Source organism: Ixodes scapularis, unplaced genomic scaffold (assembly GCF_016920785.2).
Source record: "Ixodes scapularis isolate PalLabHiFi unplaced genomic scaffold, ASM1692078v2 PGA_scaffold0__279_contigs__length_252992795, whole genome shotgun sequence".
Taxonomy (NCBI): Eukaryota; Metazoa; Arthropoda; class Arachnida; order Ixodida; family Ixodidae; genus Ixodes; species Ixodes scapularis.
Window position 1 is genome coordinate 83,769,905 of NW_024609835.1, and position 23,754 is coordinate 83,793,658.

Genomic DNA, 23,754 nt, shown 5'->3' on the forward strand with positions numbered 1-23,754 from the left:
TCAAGAGTGCCGGTCTTAGCAGCCTATTGAAGTGAGCTCGTTCTGAGCGTGCGCTCTAAACAGCACCCACAAATATGGCGTCCAGTGAATACTCCCTATAGCGGGCGCTACAATCGATCCCAGCCAATCCATTGCTGTACGAGTGTCAAGTGATCTTCCGGAGATGCATAGCTATGCGTGAAACAAGTAATCATGTGATATATTCCCCGCACTAGATTGGTTCGGATAATTCAAAGCGTTTGCTGCGGTCTATCATAAAGCGATTTGTACTTTTACTTTGACTGCTATTAGCATGTGAAAATTATCTGGTGGAGCATCGGCTAGGCTCAGGGGCAGGCTTACCAATAGACATTGGAGGCGGCTGTCTAGAACAACAAAATGTGCAGGCCAGCAAAATTCGTGGGGCGGCAAATTGCGAAGGATGGCTAGAATTGCACCGACCCTGTTCAAGCTAACTCTGCTCTCACAGCACAAGGTAGCTACTATCCACATTACAATTTCCGTAGAAAATGGATTGCAGCACAGATACCTGTCATGTAACACCGGTTTATGGCATTCACTGTTTGAGTGAGCTCCACAGTCATCTTGCTCTCAGCTTCAAACAACTGTCGGCCTTTGGAATACAGGTTTCGACAAACTGGAAACCATACTTCCAGTGTATCAAAACTCTGATGCATGCACTTCTGAAGCACACATGGGCAACTTCACTTGTTTTGCACACCGGTCGCAGTCTATGGCATAGACACTGACAAAAATTTCATTTTAAACATTTTTCCAAGGAAATGAGAGAGGGAGGGAAGCAGCACAGGCAGACATTCAGGCAGGCATTGTGACTTACAAAAGTGTTTTAGGCAGCTACGTGCTAAATCCACCTCTGGGTATGTTTTTTGATATTTATTGATTTACTCTTACTTTGATTGACTCTTTGTTGAAATTTATTGATTTACTACTGTAGGCAAGGTCGTACCCACAGTACCGAGTACACGATGCAAAGTGTGTGAGCCCAAAGTTGCCAACAGCCACATTTCATGCAGATGTAAATGCCCAGCCGTTTCTAATATTGTAGTCAACTCGCCACCATGTCCCAACCGTGCACTTGTACGAAGTTCTATGCAAATGCCGTACAAACGCCTGACCTAAGCTACCGGGTGATTCAAGGAGACGGCAGGCTCTTTAAGTCGACCGGAAAAATCGGTTTCTTAACTTATCGCGCTACGACTTTGTGCAGCATTGCCCACAGATGGTGCATTTTTTTTTGTGTAAAATTTGCAAAGAGCACACTTACCTGGGGAAAAAGTAAAGAAAGAAAAAGGCTTAGCTCCTATGGAAACGCAGCGACGCCACCGGTCTTCAAACAACACGGCGCCGTTTCGCACGGGAGCCAAGAGATGGCGCAAGCGGTCGCGACGCCAACTGCCGCCGACGAACGAGCAGACGACGCCGAGAGCCGGCGTATTTAGCAGACAAGGAACTGCAGTTCCTCGTTGTTACCGCGCCTGTTTTTGTTTCTGCGACTGTCGCCGCCCGCGGAACGCGCTCCGCTTTTGAGTCGAAAAGATTGTCTGCTAAAGACGCAGGCTCTCGGCGCCGTATGCTCGTTAGTTGTCGGCGTTCATTGCGCCATCCCTTGTCTCCCGTGCGGAACGGCACCGTGTTGTTTGAAGACCGGTGGCGTCGCTACGTTTCTATAGGAGCTAAGGTTTTTTTCTTTCTTTACTTTTTCCTCGGGTAAGTTCACTCTTTGCAAATTTTACAAAAAAAAAAAAAAAAATGCACCATCTGTGTGCAACGCTGCACAAAGTCGTAGCGCGATAGGTTAGGAAACTGATCTTTCCGGTCGACTTAAAGAGCCTGCCGTCTCCTTGAACCACCCGGTAGATTAGACTTTGGATTAAAACTTGTGTTTGGGCGAGTTGGCTCATACTGATTTAAAAGGTTAAAAAGCGCAACACAACAAGGACAATGAAGACACGAAGACGACAGGACTAGCGCCCGTCCTGTCGTCTTCGTGTCTTCATTGTCCTTGTTTTGTTGCGCTTTTTAACCTTTTAAATTAGACTTTGGAGTCTACCAGTGGAGTGCGGCATAGTTTGGTAATCTTCAGATGAAAAAGTGGAGAGAAAAAAAAGGATCTTTTTACTGGTGCTAGAACAAAACATTTTGTTGATTATGAAAACACTTCTTTCCTTTCAGGTCTGATCACGCATCATTTCAATTCCGGACGCTGTCCGAACTGACTGTGGGCATTTTGGGAGCTGGAGTCATTGGACAAGAAAGTATGCACTGTGCCACTTTGCTGTATATTTCTGAAGGGTTAATTCCATCAGTGTCCTATTATGTCATGCTAAAGAAGAGGATTAGGCACAATTTTGAAGATTTGACTGCTTGACCATTGTGTTATATCTTCTGTTGTAGAAAGACATAATATAACAGGTTTGTTTTCTTGTAAGTGCAGGGATTGATATTCTTATTTTGCAGTGTCTTACTTAAGCTACCATCTGTGGAGGCCACTGTCCCAGCCATTTTCATTTCCATCTCCCGAGATGCATACTTTAAATTTAGTACTTATACGCTGATAATTATTAGAGAGCATCTGGAACATGAAAGGAAATCTATTTTAGGTTAATGACTACCTCCTGCGTCAGCATCTCGACTGTTTCAGGTCAACTGTGACTTCACCATTGCCTTTGCTGTCAAGCCGGTTAACTGTTGACTGAATAGACTGTTCATTTTTAATATACTGTGTGCAATGGACGGTCACTGGCAATATGAGCTGGAATGCACGAGTGATGACCTGGCAGAACAGGACATGTAGACTAGCAGACGGCAAGCAAAGTGCCAGCAGCAGCAAAGGTGTTAAAAATTCTGAATGCACCCACGTGCAAAATGCCTTTGCACTTTTCCTCGCAAACATGGCAGTGTCCAAGTCAGGTGCACGCTTCAGGTGTGTGCTCACTATCAGGCATCACATGAGTGGGATGTGCATCTACAAATTCGAATACTGGTACTGCCCGATGGACTGCGTGGTCTGTATTGCCTGGTCACCGCTCGCGCCACGGTGTAAGGAGACTGAGGTGGACTAACGCAGTACCAGAAGCATCAGAAGTTCCTTCCCATACTTTATGCGCGCCACCGGCAGGCGCTACGGTCGTCGAGGCTGACGATCGACGTACGTTTGTTACGCTTAGCAACTGCAGCGAAGCTTCGCACTTGCTGAACTGAACATGAAAGTTAAACGTGGTACTTTTTAAGCGGTGGGGGACATTCCTGGCGTTACATAGGTGTATTGACCTTTCAAATAAATAAATAACAGGTTTTTGGCTGGTGTCATTTTTAGCATTCGTATGTGTAGGCGCATGCTACATGCTGGGTTGTGGTATGGTAAACATTAGAGTGTGTACAGAGCAGGCCCTCAAAGTCAAGTTCACTATCGGCTTTTAAAGTTAAACAAAAGGATAAGTCACGTTATTGGCCTACTTTTTAAGAGATATACCTAGTATATGTTCATGGAACACACTTGCACATACTGCAAACAACTTCATTTTCGCAGGCTCAATATTTTACGAATTCAGCGAAGTCTGCTTTAAGAAATGTTTTGCGAATCGGGGTCAAAGTTGCGCGAAACGAGCGCTTGGACATCTTCGATACAGTTGACATTGCCAGAACACTGTGCCGCTTGCTGAATGGGCGGCACTGACAATCCAGCAAGTGTCTTTTAAAGTGGTAGCTTTATAGGCCCAACCAGGCTCGATGTTGCGTTATCAAAGACACGTAATGCCCGTTAATGAAGCGAGGGTGGCTGAAGTGGAGGTCATGTATGAAGGTTAAGTAACGCCGGTGGCTGAAGCGTAAGCTCCGGTCGAATAACACCGGCTGCTGACGTGACGTGACGTCCTCGACATTGTTCTAGATGTCACCCTTGACGTCGTCTTTGGTAGAACCCTCTAGGAGGTTGTTCTTGATGTAGTCCTAGACATCGTTCTTGATGTCGTCCACCAGGACATTGTCCTAGACGTCGCCCTTGACGTCTTCGTCTAGGATGTCGTCCTTGAGATCGTCCTCGATGTTGTCTTGACGTTCTCTTCTAGGATGTCGTCATAGACATCATTCCTGATGTCGTCCTCGACGTCATCCTTGAGGTCGTCCTAGATGTCATTCTTGACGTCGTCCTTGATGTGTGTATGGTATATTACAACCATCTCATCACCGTATCTTTTCCTAATTGTTTTCCCTAACGACGATCTTATTAGGCTAGCACATTTCATTGTGCTCGGCAAAGTAGCCAAACATGCAGTCAATTTTGTTTTTGTTCTTGTGTTTTTGTTAGATAGCTTTTGCAATCTGGGAACTTCGTTGACACCACGTCTTTCGCCAGAGCGGCTTTCCGTAGTACAATTTCGAGGACATGGCCGATGTAGACAGCTTTTCACGATTTGGTCACAAACTTCGACTGAAAATGTCTCTCGCAGATTAAGTATGTTGGCTGCAGCAGGCAGTCTTTGCGCGGGATCGTGTGATGCCAAACCTTCAGGCAGTCTTCTTTCTTGTCTAGTAGCAAAAAAGGATAGCTTCTCTGTGCACGTCTCATATCCTGCATTGCACCGTATCACGAAGCACTACTTCACCATTGCCGGCAACTTCTGGAAGTCGAAACCGACCAAAACAATACGAGATCCACGCGAAAACCGCGCAAAACTATGCGGCTTTGTAGGCCGGCACACGTTACCACTCATGAAAGGACAGCCTCCTCAGCCTCCAGGTTGGTGGCACGCCCTTGTGACAGTGGAGAAAATCGTGTGCCGATTTTAGACACTGTGGCTCTTCGGTGGAGGCGCAGCGTTAAGCCTAAAGCCCCTCTATCCTGGAAAAAGTGGCGCCATTCTTTGAACTAGCCGCCGCGCACACTATTGGCCAGTCGTCACGTGACATCTGGCTTTCGGTTTTGGGATTCCGGTTGTCATGAATTTCCCAAGATGTTGCTGATGTTGCTACGCCAACTTGCCAACTTGGCATGACAGGCTGATGCGCCCGTAGAAAAGTCGACCGGAAAGCTTTCCAGTGTTCCCTCTGAAACGGAAAATGAACCTCGGAGGGAGATCTTGCTTCACGGAATCGCTCAAAAAGATTTCAACCCGACCGGAGCCGTAAAGTTATGCGAGGTAGGTGCTCTGTATACTCATTAGCACGCAAAAAGACAGCTGTTTAGAGTGAGTTATGCATTCCATTCCACCGGAAACGCGAGCGATGTAATAGCGAGCACAACATTGCCAACTTGGCATGCAAGGACGCTCGTGCCATGAAAGTAAAGGCCCCTACGCACAGTTACGTTTGAGAGCGTTTGACTGCGTTGCGTCGAGAAACGAAAGCGAGTCACCGGCACATCTGTGCTTCGTATGAATCTAATTCAAGGAATCGGTTGGCACGCGATAAAATAAGTATGGATGTCCTGCGTTCTCGCAGTCGCAACGCAGTGAAACGCTCTCAAACGCAACTGTTCGTCGGGGCCTTAAGTCGTTCAAACGCCCTGCTCCTGCTTATGGCATCGGCGTCGCTCCCAATTACGGGTCAATTACGCTCTCGTCAAGTGTTGCGTACGTGCTCGGGTGCCATACTTTGTTTCGCACAGATAGCTTGCAACGCTGCCGCAGCTTCAGACCCGAGCATTGGGCTGTATCTATACTCTGTTTCAATATACATGCGAACGCAACCAGTGCGTCAAACAGCAGTATGCTTTCTCTGACGACGCTCTTACTGGACGAGCGTGTGTGCTTAGCTCGCTCAAACTGCGTTCGATCTCGTAGCGTCAATAGGGTCTCCTTCGCTTGTAGTCTTATTGAAACGAAAAACGCAAGCAAATAAAACATTTGAGATCAACCCCACACTCGCGCCTGCAGCTTTGACAGCGCGCAAACTTCACGTGCAGGTCTTTGGCAGGCTAACCGAAGATCTGCAGAAAGGGCGTTTGAGGCGGCTTTACACATCGTGCTCTCGACTAAAGTCCGGTCTCTTCAATCTATTACAGGGCCACTTCAGTATCGACCAATTCAAAGCACTGATCATGCGAAACAAAGGAGCGCAAAAAATTTAAGAAATATGCTCTCCCAAACATTTCTTTTTTTGTTACGTTCAACCATGAGAGTAAACCACCACTGCAAGGGAACAGGAAATGTAAATGGTATGTACAACATCTCACAATATATATATATATTTTTTTTTTCTTCAATGAGACATGTTGCATCAGTTTTATGATACACATTCTATGCATAAACTGATGATTTTGGATGCCTCTTTTACAAATTGCAGTTTCATTTGTTTGTTTTGGTTGCCTCCCTAAAGTCCCCGAGGCACCCCCAGCAAAACCTGAATAGTACATCACAAGGTAGTTCCCTCAGTACTGAAACATCCCCAGGACAGACTGCTGCAGCAACCACAGCTTCTCTTTAGCTTGGCTGTCCGATACTGTTTCGTAATCGACCGAGGCCTATCTACCACTAGTGCCATCTCTGTCCATTCTAGGAATGTGTGTCCTCTTGAGGGCCCCCAGCAAGGTCCAAGCGGAGCTTTTCCCTCGGGGCAATCTGCCGCAGTGACCACAGCTGTTAATGAGTTTGGCAGTCCGATACTCTATCCAGGTCAACTGAGGCCCGCCTACCTCTAGTGCCGTCCTTGTTGATTCTAAGCGAGTGTGTCCTCCTGAGGCCTTCCAGCAAGTTCCAAGCGGTGCTGTACCGAACCTAACTTTCCCAGCTTCCCCAGAGCAGCCTGGTTCGGCAACCCCCCCCCCCCCCCTCCCCCAAGCTGCTGGTGAGTTTAGCATAATGATACTGTTTCCAGGTCGACCGAGGCGCACTTGCAACGACTGTTGTCTTTGTTCATTTATTAATTCTAAAAGTGTGTGCCGTGCCATGGCTGCCCGAGCAAAATCTGAGCAGCGCCCTACAGGCCGTTGCTTCTGCAGCTTGTCCCGGACAGACTGCCGCAGCAACAGCTGATGAGTTTTCATTTTCGACGGCTGCTTATTTTCTAACAGAGTGCAGACAGTTACACACTATTACTTACATCCGATCTTATTGTCTCACTGTTAGCCACTTAACAAGACTAAAGTAATAATCTTTTTTTTTTCTTTTTCAGGCACACTGTTTACACTTGATATCTGACAGTATCATCGGAATGCTAGTTTTTCTGGTGTGCTGATGATAAACAAAAAGCTACAAAGAACTATATTCAATGTAGATACAACTGATATTGGCGCAATGACAGGAGTATCACCTGCAACGTGAAGGGAACAATTTACAATTCGGACTTAAGCGCTTTCTCGTTGCAGATCAACTTAAGTGTCTCGAAAGTCCACTATGAAGGGGACTGCATGGAGTAAAGGGAGCATCGAGAAAGTTTTTAAGACTCATCTTTCGTGTGTTTCCCATGGTTTCAATGTGGTACTGGGGAATCGGGGTATCTTTTGCCTGTAGAATGCACACTTCATGGGCATCTACAGGACTTCAAGTTTGTGTCAGACATAATGCACAAGCTGATGGATTCTTTAGCATACAAGGTGAGCCAAACTTGCAGCATATAACACACTTGTGCATCCTTATCTTAAGTAGGCATCTGAAGTCGGATACCTGCAGACCCGTCTCATCAAGCAGCTTGATGTTTAATTCCATGTGTTTCGTACAATTTATGTCTTCAGGTGTACCGTACCAGTAACAGCATTAGAAGGTGTGAGGGTTTTAGAAGTATTTTATGATATATAAAAGTGACTGCACCTATGAGTAAAGCTACCCGTACATTTGTGAAGTGTTAAGAAAGCCTTTTGATTGTGTATGGTGTGTCTCCGTGTCATTTATCTCCTTTTTTCATTCCGTGATCTCTTTTGTTGTGTACTCAGCATGTATTCTACCTATAGTGAATGCTCCTGCCGCGGCCTTTTACTGGGCTGGGAGTTTTGTGAAATAAATAAATTGTGACTTTGATTTTTTTTTTTTAACATCATCTGTGCTTGTGTATTTTCATGAAAATTTTGATCTCGCAATCGCTTATTTTGCATTGTTCTCTGGGTGTGATTTGAATTATTTTGCCTCATTTTCTTTTACTGAAATAACCAGCAATTGCTTGACTCGGGAACTAGGTGCTGAAACCGAGCGCTAGTTTCCAAGTCTACACCAGGGCGCTGGCCCAGGAGTCTAAAAGCAGCGTAAATCGTAATTAAACCTGCATTTTTTTTAGTATGAGCGAATAACAGAAAAGATGCAGACACTGTGATAAAATTACGGAGTAACCAAACTAAACGAAAACAGAGTTTTCATTTCTAAAAACGGTTTCATCAAATAAAATAACAAAAATAGTATTTATTATACGCTCGGAAAAGTAGCGGCACCGCGTAGCCCCGTAGCGAAAGGCCCGCGGTGTCGCAAATTGTTACGGCATGCACAGAAATACGTAGCGATTTTTATCATTACTAGTACTGCAGGCAGCTTAAAAGTGCTAGCTTAGCGCCAACCACAACACTTCCCCGATTAGAAAGAAAATAGTATCTCGCTTTCTAGGCCGCCAAATTGTTTTTAGCGCCCGTATGCCCAACCCTCCCGAAAGCTCGCCAAGGACACGCTTTAAAAAGTAGTCAATCATTTGAAATCGTAGAGAATAAAATTGCAATTTGGCGGTTTCATATGATGATTAAAAACGACTTGCAATTCCTGCAAAGCCGAACCCTCACGAGGCACTGACGTAATACAACTCGATAGGAACGATTATCCAAAATACTTTCAGGATGTACGGTTGGACGAACAGATCTAGAGTGGCTTCAGGACGGTCGGATGCGAATGCAGGCTCTAAATGAGGTCATCGTCAAACTTGTATGACAAGAAAAGTCTACACGATCGGCAACTCGCCCGCTCCTGCTGTGAAGCCGAACACTCACGAGACACTGACCTAATGCAGCTCGGTAGGGACGATTATCCAAAGCACTTTTGGGATCCGCGGTTGGAGAAACAGATCTAGAGCGGCTTCAGGACGGTCCGAACGAATGCGGGCTCTAAATGAGGCCATTGTCACACTTGTCTGACGAGAAAAGTTCACTCGACCGCTTCAGCTGGCCGAGACGTCAAGACGCTTGGGAAATTCCAAAGGGCGCCTCCGTCGCAAAGCGGAAGTTAGAGGTGGGGTAAGGAAGGTTTTTAGAGGAGAAGGAAAGAGAATGCACCACTTTTCTAGATACAGGGACTTTAGTTACGCCACCTGAAGTATTTTTATCACCGTGGCTGGTGTATTCCAGCTCATATCACCGGTGACCGTGCAGCCTTATTGGGTGTCTCAGTGGGTGTTGCAGTAGTGCGGCTCAGTAGTCCTGTCATTAAGTGTTACACAGTCTTTGGTTTCTAGTTTGTGTGTTTATACCACTGTCATTAGCTTCATTTGAGCTTTCACACTTCTGTTTGCCGGTGAAGCTCTCTATTGAGATGTTTTCAGATTTCTTTGGTAGTGTTCAGTGCCATAGAACTTGTTTCATTCTGTCTCACTGCCTTTAGGGCCACGGACATGTGTCTTCACTTGTGCATGTACCACCCGTTTTTATGTAGATGGTTGACCATTTTTACATAGCTTATTTCCACTTTTCAGTTGCGAGCACGTTGAAGCGGTTTGGCACGGCAGTTCATGGACTTGCACGAAGGAGGAGAAGTTTGGAGGAACTGACACGGTCGTCATTTGAGATGTAAGAGTTTCGACATTATATACATGCATCTTACAAAGGTGTTATCTATGGGTGGATGTCTTCCGGTAGAACTCACACCCGGCCAACTCACCTCGAGCAGACATTGCGAAATTTGGGTTATAACTAATTTATGCGTGGTTTATGGAATGCAACACACACTGTGTGAAATCTTTATTCAGAGCTAAGAGCTGTACTTCTCAGTAGAAGCATCCCAGAAGTTCAGAATAAGTGAAAGTGGCACTACTGTAAAGAAACAAACACTTCTAGTCTATTTATTTTTTATCCCATTGGACTAGAGACATTGCAGAGGGGAGTGGGTTATACAAATATAAATAGCAAGAAAGAGGTAGGCAGCAGTGAGACAACTGTAGAACAGTTAACGTTAGTCATTGCAGCAATAGAAAAGTCCGAGGACACCTAAGCACTTCTTATCAGTTGTAAATGCGAAAGCATGAATGCCGTTCTTCCGCTCCCTTACTTTGTCTGCGCGTAGTGGCGTGGACCGCCACGTTTTGCTAGTGGCGATGTAGCGGCCGCCGGCCGATCGTGCGCTCTCGTGAAGTGGCCGTGCCGCACTGAGCTCGGCCGTGCAGCCTCTCCGGAGTTTGCCCGAGTGGGCTGTGCGGCTAGGCCCGAACCTCTTACCAGCGACGGGGTCGCTGCGTGCACTGCGCCGCCAGGAGAGGGTTTCTCTGGTGGCGCTTTTTGGAACTATGCCGCGCGAGAGACAGTGGGAGCCTCGTTTCTTGAAACTATGGCGCGCGCCAGTTAATGGGAGCCTTTTCATCAGATAGCGTCTTCACTTTGCTCCACTGGGACAGAAAGAGTTTAGTTGCCTGTTGGGGCGGGTTCAAAGCTGATGACGTCGGTTCGCTCCATGGGACAGTTAATGCTTTCGCATTAAAAATTAATCATGACATTTTTAAAACTGCTATTAGCATCAACAAGTTTACAATTTTAGACATATGTGGGAAGGTCATCCCAATTGAAAAAGCTGTTGGGGAAAAATAATATTTAACTTTGTGTCTATGTCCATCGGCACTAGCATGTGCTGGGGAGTAGTTAATTATTAATAGTTGCCTGAAAGATGAATTTTAAAGATTTATATTTTGAAACAAGCCCCGGCCAGACACTTTTTTTTGAAGCAGTTCCTTATCATAAGCTGGTTTTACTTGCTGATAGTACACTGCACACTAAACATTGTAACACCCATAGTCGTGTAAAAAGGCTGTAAGAAGGGTGTACGTTAAGAAAAACACCCTTTTTACACGCTTTTTACACTATTTCTGAATATCGGTGGGTGTAACAAGGGTGTGCTGACGTTTTACACCCTTTACACGCCCTCTTTACGCCTCACTTGCAGCGATGGTGTCTGAAATCGTGTAAAAAGGGTGTATGGGCGAATTTTACGCCCTTTATCCACACGGTGTGAAAGGGGCGTAATGGTGTTCCTGTCCAATAAACCCATGGTTTCATAGCCGTTCATATTTATTGCTTTGGTGAAACTGTTGTTGATGTACACCGGTACAAACATCGAGTATAATTAATCGCCACACGGAGTCGCGTATGATTAGGAAGTGCTAGCGAATAGTTTTTCTAGGGCTGGGTGTCGATTAAAAATTTTAACCCGATTAATCGCCACCCTTTAATCGATTAACTAATCGATTAATCGGTTGTCTTGCCTTTGAAGACTTGTTTTATTCTCTGTTACATGGCGCAAAGGACATTTAGAATTGAGGATAGATATAGTTCAACGATTCAAAGACACATAGTTTTGCTCCACCTCCGAAGACAAAGAAGTTTGTCCACATTCTCCGACAGGAAGACAAGGAGTCAGAGCCTGGGCGATGCTTTCTTCTTTTTTCAGACAAAGGAACCTCGATGAGATGGCGTTGATTGTAGTCTGCGTTTTGGCGGATGGTCCTTGCTGCAGCTACATGTGTGCTTCGCCTGTAGGCGATACTGAAGCGAACTTACGCTTCCACTGTACGAAAACGGCTTTCTGCAGATGATGCAGTGGACTTCCTTCGAGTTAAAAGCTTCACCGCTGGAGTTTACTTTAAACCCAAACTTTCCAGCGAGATTGCCTTTCATACTCGTGAACTCGTCCATTTTTACGTGCCGAATACTGGAACAAGTAACCATGGCATTGTTAGTTTCAAAGCTGTTTTTCTACTTGTTTGTCTTGCCTGGGCAGGATTTGTAATAGATCCTCAACACGTGAGGAGGACAAAACATATTTATTAAGCGTTTTACGCTGTGGGGTGGATCCTCAATTCAGGTACCCATGTGCCGTCCTGGCTCGATCTGCCCTCTCCACCAGCAAGAGCTGATCTTGAGGGAGGGAGCTGGACAGCAGTGTCTCCCACTGCTCGGGGGTAGGGGAAGGAAAAGGGGGTGACATGTCTGGGTTGTTGTCGCACTCCCATATGATGTGTCTCAGGGTGCCGGGTTGGTTACAGAATTGACATTGGGCGTCGAATTGTGTGGGGAATAGCAGGTGCATCCTAATTGGATGGGGAAATGTGTTAGTCTGTAGTAATCTGAGTGTGGCTTCCTGACTTCTCGTGAGGGAAGGGTGTGGTGCGGGTAATGTTCTTTTGTTGAGCCTGTAATGTTGTGTAATTTCTTGATAGGTCGTGAGGGGTGTGGGTTCCAGTGTCTCCTCCGTGGCCTGGTGGGCGAGGTCTCGGGCCGTGAGATGGGCGTGTTCGTTTCCTCTCATGGAGGAGTGGGCTGGGGTCCACACAATGTCGACCTGCCTGTCCGGTGCCTTGTTTTCTAGGATACGTAGCGTGAGAGGTGCCACCCAGCCCGACTGGAAGCTACGGCATGCCTCTTGCGAATCCGTGATTATTGTGGAGGTTCTGGTTTGTGTGAGGGCGAGCGCGATGGCAAGCTCTTCTGTTTCTTTAGCCGTTCCCCGTGGGACGGAGGCGCTGGTCAGGTACTTGTGCCCGTCTGTTACCACTGCCACCATGGCTCGTTTGCCGTTGTAGTTGGCTGCGTCGGTATACGTCGTCGTGGGTATTCTGGAGTATGTCTTATTTAGTGCCCTTGCTCTTGCTGCTCTGCGGCCCTGATGGTGGTTCGGGTGCATGTTTCGAGGGATTGGGTAAACAAAGATGTGTTGGCGCCACGATTCCGGGAGTGCCAGCGGCAGGGTCTGGTCCCGTGGAACCTGCTTGAATTTAATCAGCAAGTTGTGGCCGGTTTGAGTGTGAGCGAGTCGTGTCCTTTGACTTGACAAGTGGCCCTCAATGAGTTCCCCCACGGTGTTATGTAGCCCCATACGAAGTAGCTTGTCCGTAGATGCGTTCACGGGTAATCCGATTGCCTGTTTCAGCGTCTCGCATATGAGCACGTCGAGCTTGTCTTGTTCCGCTTTACTCAGGGTGACGTAGGGAGCAGCGTAAGTTATGCGCGAGAGGACGAAGGCTTGAACTAACCTGACCGTATCGCTCTCTCTCATGCCTCTGTGTCGGTTCGTGACTCTGCGTATCATATGTTTTACTGAGCTGTTGCACCATTGCGTCGTTCTTGCCGTCCGCTTGAATTAGCAAGCCCAAGATCCTGAGGGACTTGCTTGGCTTGATGTCGTGCCCTTCGAGAGTGACGTGGATGTTGTCGTCGTCCTTCTTGGTTCGCCGTCTCCCCACCACGAGAAGCTCGGATTTCTGTGGCGAGCAGGACAGTCCGCAGCTTTTTGCGTATTGATTCACCGTCTCGGCGGCGAGCTGGAGCGTGTCCTGCAAGCCTCCGAGGGAGTCGGTGCCCGTCCAAAGGGTGACATCGTCCGCGTAGAGGGCATGGCTTAAGTTCGGTATTCGTCCCAACTGCTCAGGGAGGCCCAGGAGCGCGATGTTGAATAACAGGGGGGACAGGACCGAACCTTGGGGAGTCCGTTTGCATCCCAAGTTGATGGGTGCTTTGGAGGTGATTTCCCCAATCTTAAGTGTGGCTGTGCGGTTAGAGAGAAAGTCACTTATGTAGTTATATGTCCTTTCCCCGCAGCCTGTCTTGACTAAGTTTCGGAGGATCGCCTCGTGTGCTACGTTGTCGAATGCTCCCTTCAGGTCTAGAGCGAGGATGGCTCTCGGGGAGTTACGTGTGGCTGAGACAAGGATGTCCTCTTTGAGTTGAATAAGCGCGTCCTGGGTACCGAGGTGTTTCCTGAATCCAAACATCGTGACCGGCATTTGTTGCGTTGCATCGAAATGGTTCTGAAGTCTCTTCAGTATGATTCTCTCCATGATTTTGCCAATACAGGACGTAAGAGAGATTGGTCTTAGGTTCTCAATATGTGGCGATTTGCCGTGCTTTGGGATGAAGTGTACCTCCGCCATCTTCCATTGATCCGGGATTTTTCCTGTAGTCCAGAAGCTGTTAAAGTGGTTGAGCAGGGTATCCATGGTGCGGTCGTCTACATTGAAAAGGGGCTTATTATTGATTTTGTCTGGACCCGGGGCACTGTTCCGCTTACTCTCCGCTATTGCCTCTCGTAGCTCGTACAGTTGGATATCTTTGTCTAGTTCTTGATTGGGCGATCCGTCATACGAAAGGGAGGAATAGACTCCCCCCGTCGGGAGGTACTTCCTTGCCAGGTCCTTTAGAAGTTCTTCGCTGCTACCCGCGTAGGCATTGAGTGTGAGCGTCATGTTTCTGTTAGACTCTCCTCTACTTTTCAGGGGGTCGATTAAGTGCTGAAGCAGATGCCATGTTTTCTTTGTGGTCAGGGTGCCTTGTAGGCTGTCGCATTCTTGTAGCCAATTCTCCTTGCATAGCGCAGCTGCGTATTCAGCAGCCTGTTGGTTTATGAGAGCTATGCGCTTCTTGAGCTTTCTGTTGTGTCTTTGCCGTTTCCATCTTCTTGTGAGGCTGTGTCGTGCTTCCCAAAGATGAAGTAGTTTAGGATCTACATACGGTGTTCTGTATGAGGTGGCAATAGTCTGCCTGTGCGTTTCGGAATCTTTTAAGACCTCTTGGATCAGTTCTTCGTAGGAGAGATTTTGATCGAGGTCTTGCGAGTTTCTGTCCTTGCGGAAATTATCCCAGTTGGTTATGCGGGCTGAACCGATGTGGGCCTTGTAGCTTTTGTCCTTAATTAAAATATAGATTATGTCATGGTCCGATCCTAGGTTATCCTGTGTATTAGTCCAGGTAATGTCCAGAGTTCCTGTCAATAAAGTAAGGTCGGGGCTCGTGTCTCTGAATACGCTGGTGCCCGTTTGGGTAGGCGTTTGGGGGTCATTGAGCAGGGTTAAATGGTCCTGTTCGATGGATTCGACTATTGCTTTTCCTTTTTTGGAGTTGTGAGTGTATCCCCATAGTCGGTGTGGGGCGTTAAAGTCCCCCACGATTAAAAGGGGTGAGTCCTTTGCTATTAATAGGGCTTCCCGAATAACTTCTCGTATTCCTGGTTGCTTCCGCGATGGCCGACAATACATATTGAGTATGAACAGTTTAGATTTTTTCTTCGTTGACTTCGAGATAATTTCTACGAGCGTGTGCTCGCAGTACTTCTGCGTCGTGAGATGTTGCACTGCCGCATTGCAAACATTTATGAGAATGGCTGTGGATTTTTCGGTTGGGTCAGCATAGGTGATGTATCCTGGAAGATGGGGGCTTCTATTTGTTTCTTGTAAGGCAACTATTTCTGGCTGAGGGTCTAGGGAGGAGACGTATTGCTGGAGTGCTCCCTGCTTGTTTTTTATACCTCGGCAGTTCCACTGGAGAGCCACCGTACCGTTCGTGTTATTGTTTGGGCGAGTCGTCACATTTGGGTCCTTGCTTTCCACCAGGGATTCTCGTTCGTACGAGGTGGGTCTGCGGCCACTGCGTGGGTTTACTGTTTCAAGGCGTTCGATGCGGATGGTGTGGCGCTCTATTTCTTGCTTAAGAGACTGTACATCTTGTTTTAGGTCACGCAGGTCTTGCTTTAGAGGCTGCACATCTTGGTGTACTGTTTGTATATCTTGTCGTAGGGCATTGTATTGTGCATCCGGGCGTGTGGTAAGCGGCTCCAATATGGATCTTATGGTTGCCTGAAACCACTGGGGTTGAGCGACTTGTGAGGCATCTGGCGTATGGACCTCGCTCGTCGCGGGAGCCTGGGGTGTTGTTTTTTGTGCGTCGTTATTTGGGGATGGTGGTGGTGGAACCACATCCATTTGTGTTTGCTCCTTCTCTGGGCGGTTTGGTTTCTTGCGTTTGCCTGTAGTGTTCCTCATCTGGGCTTTCTCTATTGTTTCTAGTCTAGCATGGAGTACTGCTATTTGTGCTTTGAGTTGTGTGCATTCCGGACACAGTACGGTTATGGGTGAGGGTGTGGGTTGGACTGGTGCTGGGGGTTTAGGAGTACTGGGAGCAGTGGGAGACACAATTTGTGTCCAGCTGACTTGCTTGTTGTTGCTCTCGCCGGGCCGGGGTTCCCTGCTCCGGGAGGTAGACTGGGACCTTGGGCCCGAGCTGCTACGCCGCCTTCGAGTCGAGGTCCTGGAGCAGTCTCTGGGCCGCCCGCGTTGCAGTGTCGGGTCCCTCCGCACGGCTCGCTCTCTCGTCTGCCTCGCGAGCGCTCTCCGTTGGAGAACGTAGGGCTCAGAAAACCGCTTGGGACAGCCCCGAGCCGCCGTGAGGTGAGGTCCGTCGCAGAGGGTGCACAGAGGTTCGCATGTGTGGCCCTCGTGAGGGTCTCTGAGGCCGCACACATTGACGTTTGGTTGTGGACATGCCGTGGATCGATGTCCGGCTTCGTGGCATACGGTACACGCGGGAATGGTCTTTTTGTACAGCGAGACAGGGTACTCCCCGCCGAATAATGTCACGAAGAAGGGTACCTTTAGCCCCGCAAAGGTGAGTATTACCATCTTGGATTGGCCCAGTCTGCGACAGGTGTAGATTTCGAACTGGCTTTGGTCGGAATCCGCGAGGATTTCGGCGTCGGAGAAGCGCAATGGCACTCCCCGAACGAGTCCCTTGGATAAGTCATCGGGCGCCAGGCCATACAGGGTGACCATACAAATAGTGTTGCCGATCTTGAGTTGTTTCAAGTTTCCTAGGGCCTTGGCTGCATCTGAAGAGAGAGTGCTGATTGTGGCCGTATTTTGCGTGGCATCCACGCGAACCCTAAAATTGGCTTGGCGCCACGTGAAGTTGATCGAATTCAACAGAGCCAGGGAAACCTCGGCTATGTCCAGATTTGGAAGCTTGAGGCCGTCTTGTGGGCGCAGAACTAATTTAAAATCATCGCGGGGAAGTGGATTGGGCTTGGGGGCGGCTTTGCGTACTGGCAGGGGAGTTGGAGGTTTGGGCACGGCGGTTGGGCCTACCTCATCGTTGAGCTTGCGCTGGGGTCGCTTCTGTGCCTTGGTGACGACATCGATCCAAGTTGAGTCATGTTCTGAGGAGAGCTCTGAGTATTCACCTTCGTTGGAATCGTGGTTTATCGCGATATCCTCTTCGTCGTTTCTCAACACGTGAAGTATCGCGGTCACGCGGGGATCAATTGCGGGCCCGGCTTGTTCATCTGGCCTCGACAGAACTGTAATATATATCCTCGAACACCTGACGCTTCGCGAGCGCAAGAATTGAACCTTGCTCATAGCACCTGGCTGGGAACGCACTTCTTTTGAGTACCAATTAAAAAACCGATTACCCGGTTAAAAAATTTGATCTCAATTAAAGCCTTAATCGATTAATCGGAAGGTTAATCGATCAATTGCCCAGCCCTAGTTTTTGCAACTCCTATTAAACTCTTCGTCCAACACGAGCCTAAAATTACGTTTCGCGCGTGCATCAGTTCTATCGGTTCAACCTTGATTTAAAAAAAAAATAATAACCTCCGCTCGCAAAAAAACAAATATGAACAAGTATTGTAAATATACAACCTAGGCAGCACACAGTATTGCGCTGTTGTAGAATTAAAACGGAAAGATTGTGCCGATATTATTTTGGTCTAACCAATATCTGTGATAAATGGGGTGGGTCGCGCCGACGCTATTCTGACATACCGTACGTGGCGCCGTTTTTAGTTGACTGTCAAGGGTGTCCTGCGTGAATCAGCTATGCCGGCGAGGTATTTCTATTTCTTGACTGCCTAAACTCCGACGGTAAAAAACAAAACAAAGCAAGATTAAGCGAAATACAATCTGCTTACTTTTAACCTGAGAAGGACCTTTTAAGCTGAAGACTTGAACAAACTGTGGCGCCCTCATTTCGGATATTACAAACTCACCTGACTGGGTTTTGCACTGCTTATAGCACCTTTACTGAGACCTTATTTTGGAGTGCAGCTCTGAAGAAACAATGTCGCAAGACAATCGAAAGTGCCGGATTAATGACACCCCCAGGGACGCGACCCTTATCTCTGCGTAATGACACCAAAATATCTAGCTTCCCGACGCTTTTTTTTCCGGTTTTTCTTTGGTACACGTGAAACCGTGTCTTCGACAGCGTTCAAAATTGTTTTTCGTATTTATTTTGTGATCTCGCTGTCCGCACCAGAGCATGCGCGTCTTCACGAGTCGCAGTTTCAGACGCTCAAGGTTGTACTACGCAAAGCAAGTCCTGACGATTCCGATTTCGCGACCTTCCCTGGGCAGGGCAGGTGGCAATACAAAGCCGCAGAAGGAGATTAGCGGCTTTGTCTAACCCCCTTTGATCTCGTCTTCTGATAAGCCTCCAAGCCTTCTTTTGTGTCTTCGTGTTGCTGTGAGCGAGTGCGAAGGCCGCTTCTAGCAAATCAGAGGAGTGGCGCGAAACACGTGACCACTCTCCGTAGGACAAGGACGCTTGGACGAAACTTTGTCACGTGACTCGCTCTGACGCGCTGATGGGCTACTCGGGCCGTAGTCTTTGCCGTATGCCAAGTTACGGTGAGTTGTAGGAGCCAGGTAGGCCCGGTTTACAAAAAGGGGGGTGCCCGTCAGTGTATTCCTGTTTTTCGTTCGAATCAGTCGCGGCCGTGATTTTCATCGTGAACGGCCGGAATACATCCATGCCAACTTTTCGAAAATGGTCGTTTATTTCGTCGGAGTCCATGGAATTATTGTGCTGTCTTTGTTGGACGCGTTTCGACAAAGAGGTGCTCATCGGCGGCCGCGAGACTTCCGTTGAATGTGATCGACCACCTTCAACCTCGGCATTATGTTTGCGTTGTTTCGTGCTGCCCGAATCGGATTACGCATCTCTCACGGATTACCTGAGATCGCTGTTTTATTTGTAAGTACTCTGCAAGCATGCTTCTGATAGTAGTCCAAGGGGGCTATGTTAGACAAATGTTTCATTTCTCCTAAAAAGAAACGGAAGTGACGGAAGCGATGATATCGCGTTTGATTGGTTAGAAGGTCAAATGGCGAAAATAGGTAACTTTCGTCATTTGAATCCCTAACCAATCAAACTCGAAATCGCCACTTCCGCCACTTCCGTGGCGGAAGTGACATTTTTAGGAGTAACGAAACATTTGTCCAACATAGCCTCCCTGCTTCCGTTTCAATAGACTACTTTACGGTTTACAAACATGAACTGCCGCTTACGTCCCAAGCAACTCCCGCTTACGTCCCAAGCAACTTCCGGTCGTACCGTCTTTGCAAGCCTGCCAGTTTTGTCCATGTCACCAGTGCAAGGAAGCATAAACGTCACAAGAAAAGTACGGTTGGAGATTCCACTAGGGCCTTCGGTTGTACAACTTGAAGGGGTTATGAAACAATATCCGGCTGAAATATTCATGACCTCACACGCACGGACCGCCACTGGCTTAGAAGCGTCTTGGTCGTTGTGGAATTGCAAGGATAAAAGAGAACTCTTTCTTTCAGTCTTGCCTTCGCCAAGTTTGATGACGTGCGCGTCAACGTAGCTTTGCCCTTTGGCAGGCTTGTAGTTGCACGCACTTGCCCGCATAAGCAGAGACATGGCTGCGGCCAGATGACCTGCTTGCAGTCGTCTATAGAGAATTTTGTAGAACCTGATAAAACCTTGATTAAAAAATAAAAAGTGAACCAGGCATTTGCAGTCATTTTTTCGGGCACTCTTTTGGGTTATTACGCCCTACTTTATGGGTGGTGGCAATCGCGCCTTTTTTTATTTCCCTTTCTGGCGGTGATACACCCAATTTAGAGGGCGTACTGCGCAGTCATAACGCCCTAATAGAAAGGTGTACAATGGAATCACACGCTAATTTAAGGGCGTTCGAAATAACGCCGTCCTTTAAGGGTGCTAGAAAAACACCCCATTTGAGGGGTGTTAGGAATAACGCCCTATGTTTAGGGCGTTTTGCTACACCCAAATGGGTGTTAGCTATAGGACAAGCCATTTAGACCCACAAGGGTGTTACGATGTTTAGTGTGTGGTGGTATGCTGTTAATTAGAATGTATAAATGGAATTAACAATTTTGAACAGCTCCCAATTCTGAAATGAGTGACTCAAGACTGAAATCTTAGGTAAGTGCAGCATATTCCAGCTTACACACTAAACATTGCAACACCCATAATCGTGTAAAAAGGGTGTAAGAAGGGTGTAGGTTAGCAAAAACACCCTTTTTACACGCTTTTCACACGATTCCTGAATATCGGTGGGTGTAAAAAGGGTGTGCTGACGTTTTACACCCTTTACACACCCTCTTTACGCCCCACTTGCGGCGATGGCGTCTGAAATTGTGTAAAAAGGGGATATGGGCGAAGTTTACGCCCTTCATCCACAGGGTGTAAAAGGGGCGTAATGGTGATGCTGTCCAATACACCCATGGTTTCATAGCCGTTCATATTTATTTCTTTGGTGAAACTGTTGTAGATGTACAGCAGTACAAACATCAAGTATAATTAACCGCCACATGGAGTCGCGTATGATTAGGAAATGCTAGAGAATAGTTTTTGCAACTCCTATTGAACTCTTCTTTTAACAAGAGCCTAAAATTACGTTTCGCGCGTGCACCAGTTTTATCGGTTCAACCTTGATTTTAAAAAAAATATCACCTCCGCTCGCCAAAAAAAAAGAGAGAGAAATGAACGAAGACGTGTAAATATACAACCTAGGCAGCATACAGTATTGCGCTGTTATGGAATTAAATCGGAAAGATTGTGCCGATATTATTTTGGTCTAGCCAATATCTGTGAAAAATGGGATGGGTCGCGCCGACGCTATCCTGACATACCGTACGTGGTGCCATTTTTGGTTTACTGTCAAGAGTGTCCAGCGTGAATCGGCTATGCCGGCGAGGTATTTCTATTTTTTGACTGCCTAATATCCGACGTTAAAAAACAAAACAAAGCAAGATTAAGCGAAATAGAAAATGCTTTTTTTTAACCTGAGAAAGACCTTTTAAGCTGAAGACTTGAACAAACTGTGGCGCCCTCATTTCGGATATTACAAACTCACCTGACTGGGTTTCGCACTACTTATAGCGCCTTCACTGAGACTTTATCTTGGGGTGTAGCTCTGAAGAAACAATGTCGCAAGACAATCGAAAATGCCGGATTCATGACATCCGCCGGGACGCGACTCTTATCTCTGCGTAATGACGCCAAAATATCTAACTTCCCGATGCTTCTTTTTTTTTTTTTTTTGGGGGGGGGGGGGGGGGGGGGGGGGTTTGGTGCATGTGAAACCGCGTCTTCGACGGCGTTCAAAATTGTTTTTCGTATTTATCTTGTGATCTCGCGGTCCGCACCAGAGCATGCGCGTCTACATGAGTGGCAGTTTGAAGGCCCGTTCACACAGTTGCGTTCGGAGCGACCACTACGCTTACGAACGAATGCAACCACTTGGAACGACGAGTTACCATAGCAACGAAGCGCCAAACGTTCGTTTCGTTCGTGTTCGTTCGCAACGCAAGGAGTTGAGCCGGGCTGAACTTTTTCGTTACGTTCGGGAACGACGGGAGCGACAGACCAATCACAGGTCGAGGAGAGCTCGGTCGCGCGCGTTGCATGCCGATCGTGCCAGGCTCCTTCCATTTGCAAACATGGCGTCGGAGGCGATCGTCGACATGGACGGCGTGATGGAAGGTCATCGTTTCCCGTAAAAGTGCTATCCTTGACTGTGAATTTTCGTCGTGTGTCGAAAATTCACCCAGCACATACTAGAAGGGAAGATCTACCTACTCGTGCGGCGATCTCGTGGCGGCACTCTCAAGACAGCAGGAGAAACGCCCGTGCCGTCGTGTTTGTTTACTTCGACTACAGTGGTGCTTTCTTAGCATTTGTGTCCTCGAACATCGCCCGGATTTCTTTTTTGGCGCAATCCATGCGTGTGCTCAAGTTGCGGATCGCCTTTCCCACGCCAGCGCTGCGTAGGCTGGCTGTCCCGGGCTATCAATGCCCGAGTCTCGCTGCGGAACCACCCCGGGATCGTCATAGCCCAGGTCATATGGCCCGGGCTCGCCGTTCCCACCGGTCTTGCTCCAGACCTCGCTGGTGGACCGCTCCGGGGTTCATTATGGGCCAGGCCAGGCTTAGGCCAGTCAGCTTGGCTTCGACGTTCCTTGTCCAGCTACCAGCCTCGCTCAGCACGCAAATATCTCGCGCCAGCTCGTGTCTTCTCTGCCGGCCGCCTGTCACGTGCTCTCTGCCTCGTCTTTCATCCTCGGCTCCCACACTCTCCCCCCCCCCCTCAAGGCCCGGACTTCGGGGGACTTCATGGGCCTCAGGGAGCCGCTGGGCTTCACGGGCGGCCGCTGTTGCTGTTGCCGGAGTGGCCACGTTGCAGCGTCCGAAAGCAGCGTAGGTGGTGGTGGCTAGCGAAGCCGGCAGACAATGCCGACCTGTCTGTCGCTCGCTGTCCCACTCGCCGCGATGCAGCAGGGGGCTTGCTCTAAGCTGGTCCGGCCGACGCAGACGGACTTGCCCCGTTCCGCTTAGAAGTCACAGCGGGCTTAGAACTGCCCGCCTGAACCGTTCGTCAGGCCGAACAACTGTCAGCCACCCTGAGCACTTGGGAAAACGAATGGTCCCGTCTTCCTTCCCGGTGGGCTTCCTGGGTTACACTCGTCTGTATACGACCGTCTTTCCAAGAAGCTATTCTGCGCAGAACAAACTGTAAAAACAACACACAGCGAACAAATACTCTGCCGCAGAATGCGGCAGTGGCCATAGCCTCTACCGCCACATAGCTTGCCGACGGGTTCATGTACCATGCGGCTAACTCAGCAAGTCTGCATTCCAGAGCTCGTTCCTGGGTCGCCAAGAACAGGGGATTTCTTGTGTCCTATCGCAACCTCATGTTATACGTCTTCCCCATCCCGACAATGGTAGTATCCTTTCAAGTCAGCGATGTGAACCGGGCAAGCCTCCTCGTTTTTATCTCGCCGAGTAAGCCTAGAAGTAAGACACGACGCTCGCGTCTTTATACCTCGGGTGCCCTTCTCACCTCGGAGCAAGCGATGCGGCAAAACCACTAGCTGCGTTGCTCAAAGCGTGAGTTTCCTTCAGAACAGGTAACGATGGCGTAAACCTAGTTCATCTTTTGCGCAAGCGAAGGGGTCCAAAGCCTGTGGCGGGATGACCAAATACCATACCCGCAATTCTGCAACGGCTACTAATACCATGTGCTACTCGATGTAAGCGTCAGCGTCCCATTCCGTCCACGTGTATACAAGCTCTAGGGACTGCTCGGTCCTCGGAGGGGGCGGTAGCTCAGCGAGCAAGCCCGCTTAAACCGTTCACGCCTCAAGGCAAGCTGGACAACTATAAGCCACCTAAATGTCTACCGCCTCATCCCCGGCCAGGTCGTGACGCGACAGAACTTATTAAAAGTCTTGCTGTCACTGCCAAGACCGGCCAGAGTGAAGCCGAAAAAGTATCCTATAAAACATTTCGTAGCTTTCTCGGAACGACCCCCTCAAGGGAGAGTCGTCCCTCTGCCTTTCGTCGGTTGGAGTGACGCGAAGTAACTAGCCGTCTTGGCCCAGCGGTTACAAATCATACTGCTCCTTAACTCGCCTGCCAGCGTTCCCGGTGTCAACTGCAATTTACGCCAGTTTATCCAACACCCGCTGACAATCTCGTCCGCCAGTGTTCCCGGTGCCGACTGCAATTCCCGCAATCTTTCC

At 48.2% G+C, this 23,754-nt stretch overlaps 1 protein-coding gene across 1 annotated transcript in view; it reads left to right on the forward strand.

Annotated features, from left to right (window-relative positions):
- Positions 1 to 23,754, forward strand: part of LOC115322726 (glyoxylate/hydroxypyruvate reductase A-like) — a 134,210-nt gene that overhangs the window by 29,200 nt on the left and 81,256 nt on the right. The window contains exons 7-8 of the mRNA XM_042292331.1: positions 2,194 to 2,276; positions 9,619 to 9,712. Coding sequence (XP_042148265.1) covers positions 2,194 to 2,276; positions 9,619 to 9,712 — 177 coding nt within the window. The remainder of the gene's footprint in view (positions 1 to 2,193; positions 2,277 to 9,618; positions 9,713 to 23,754) is intronic.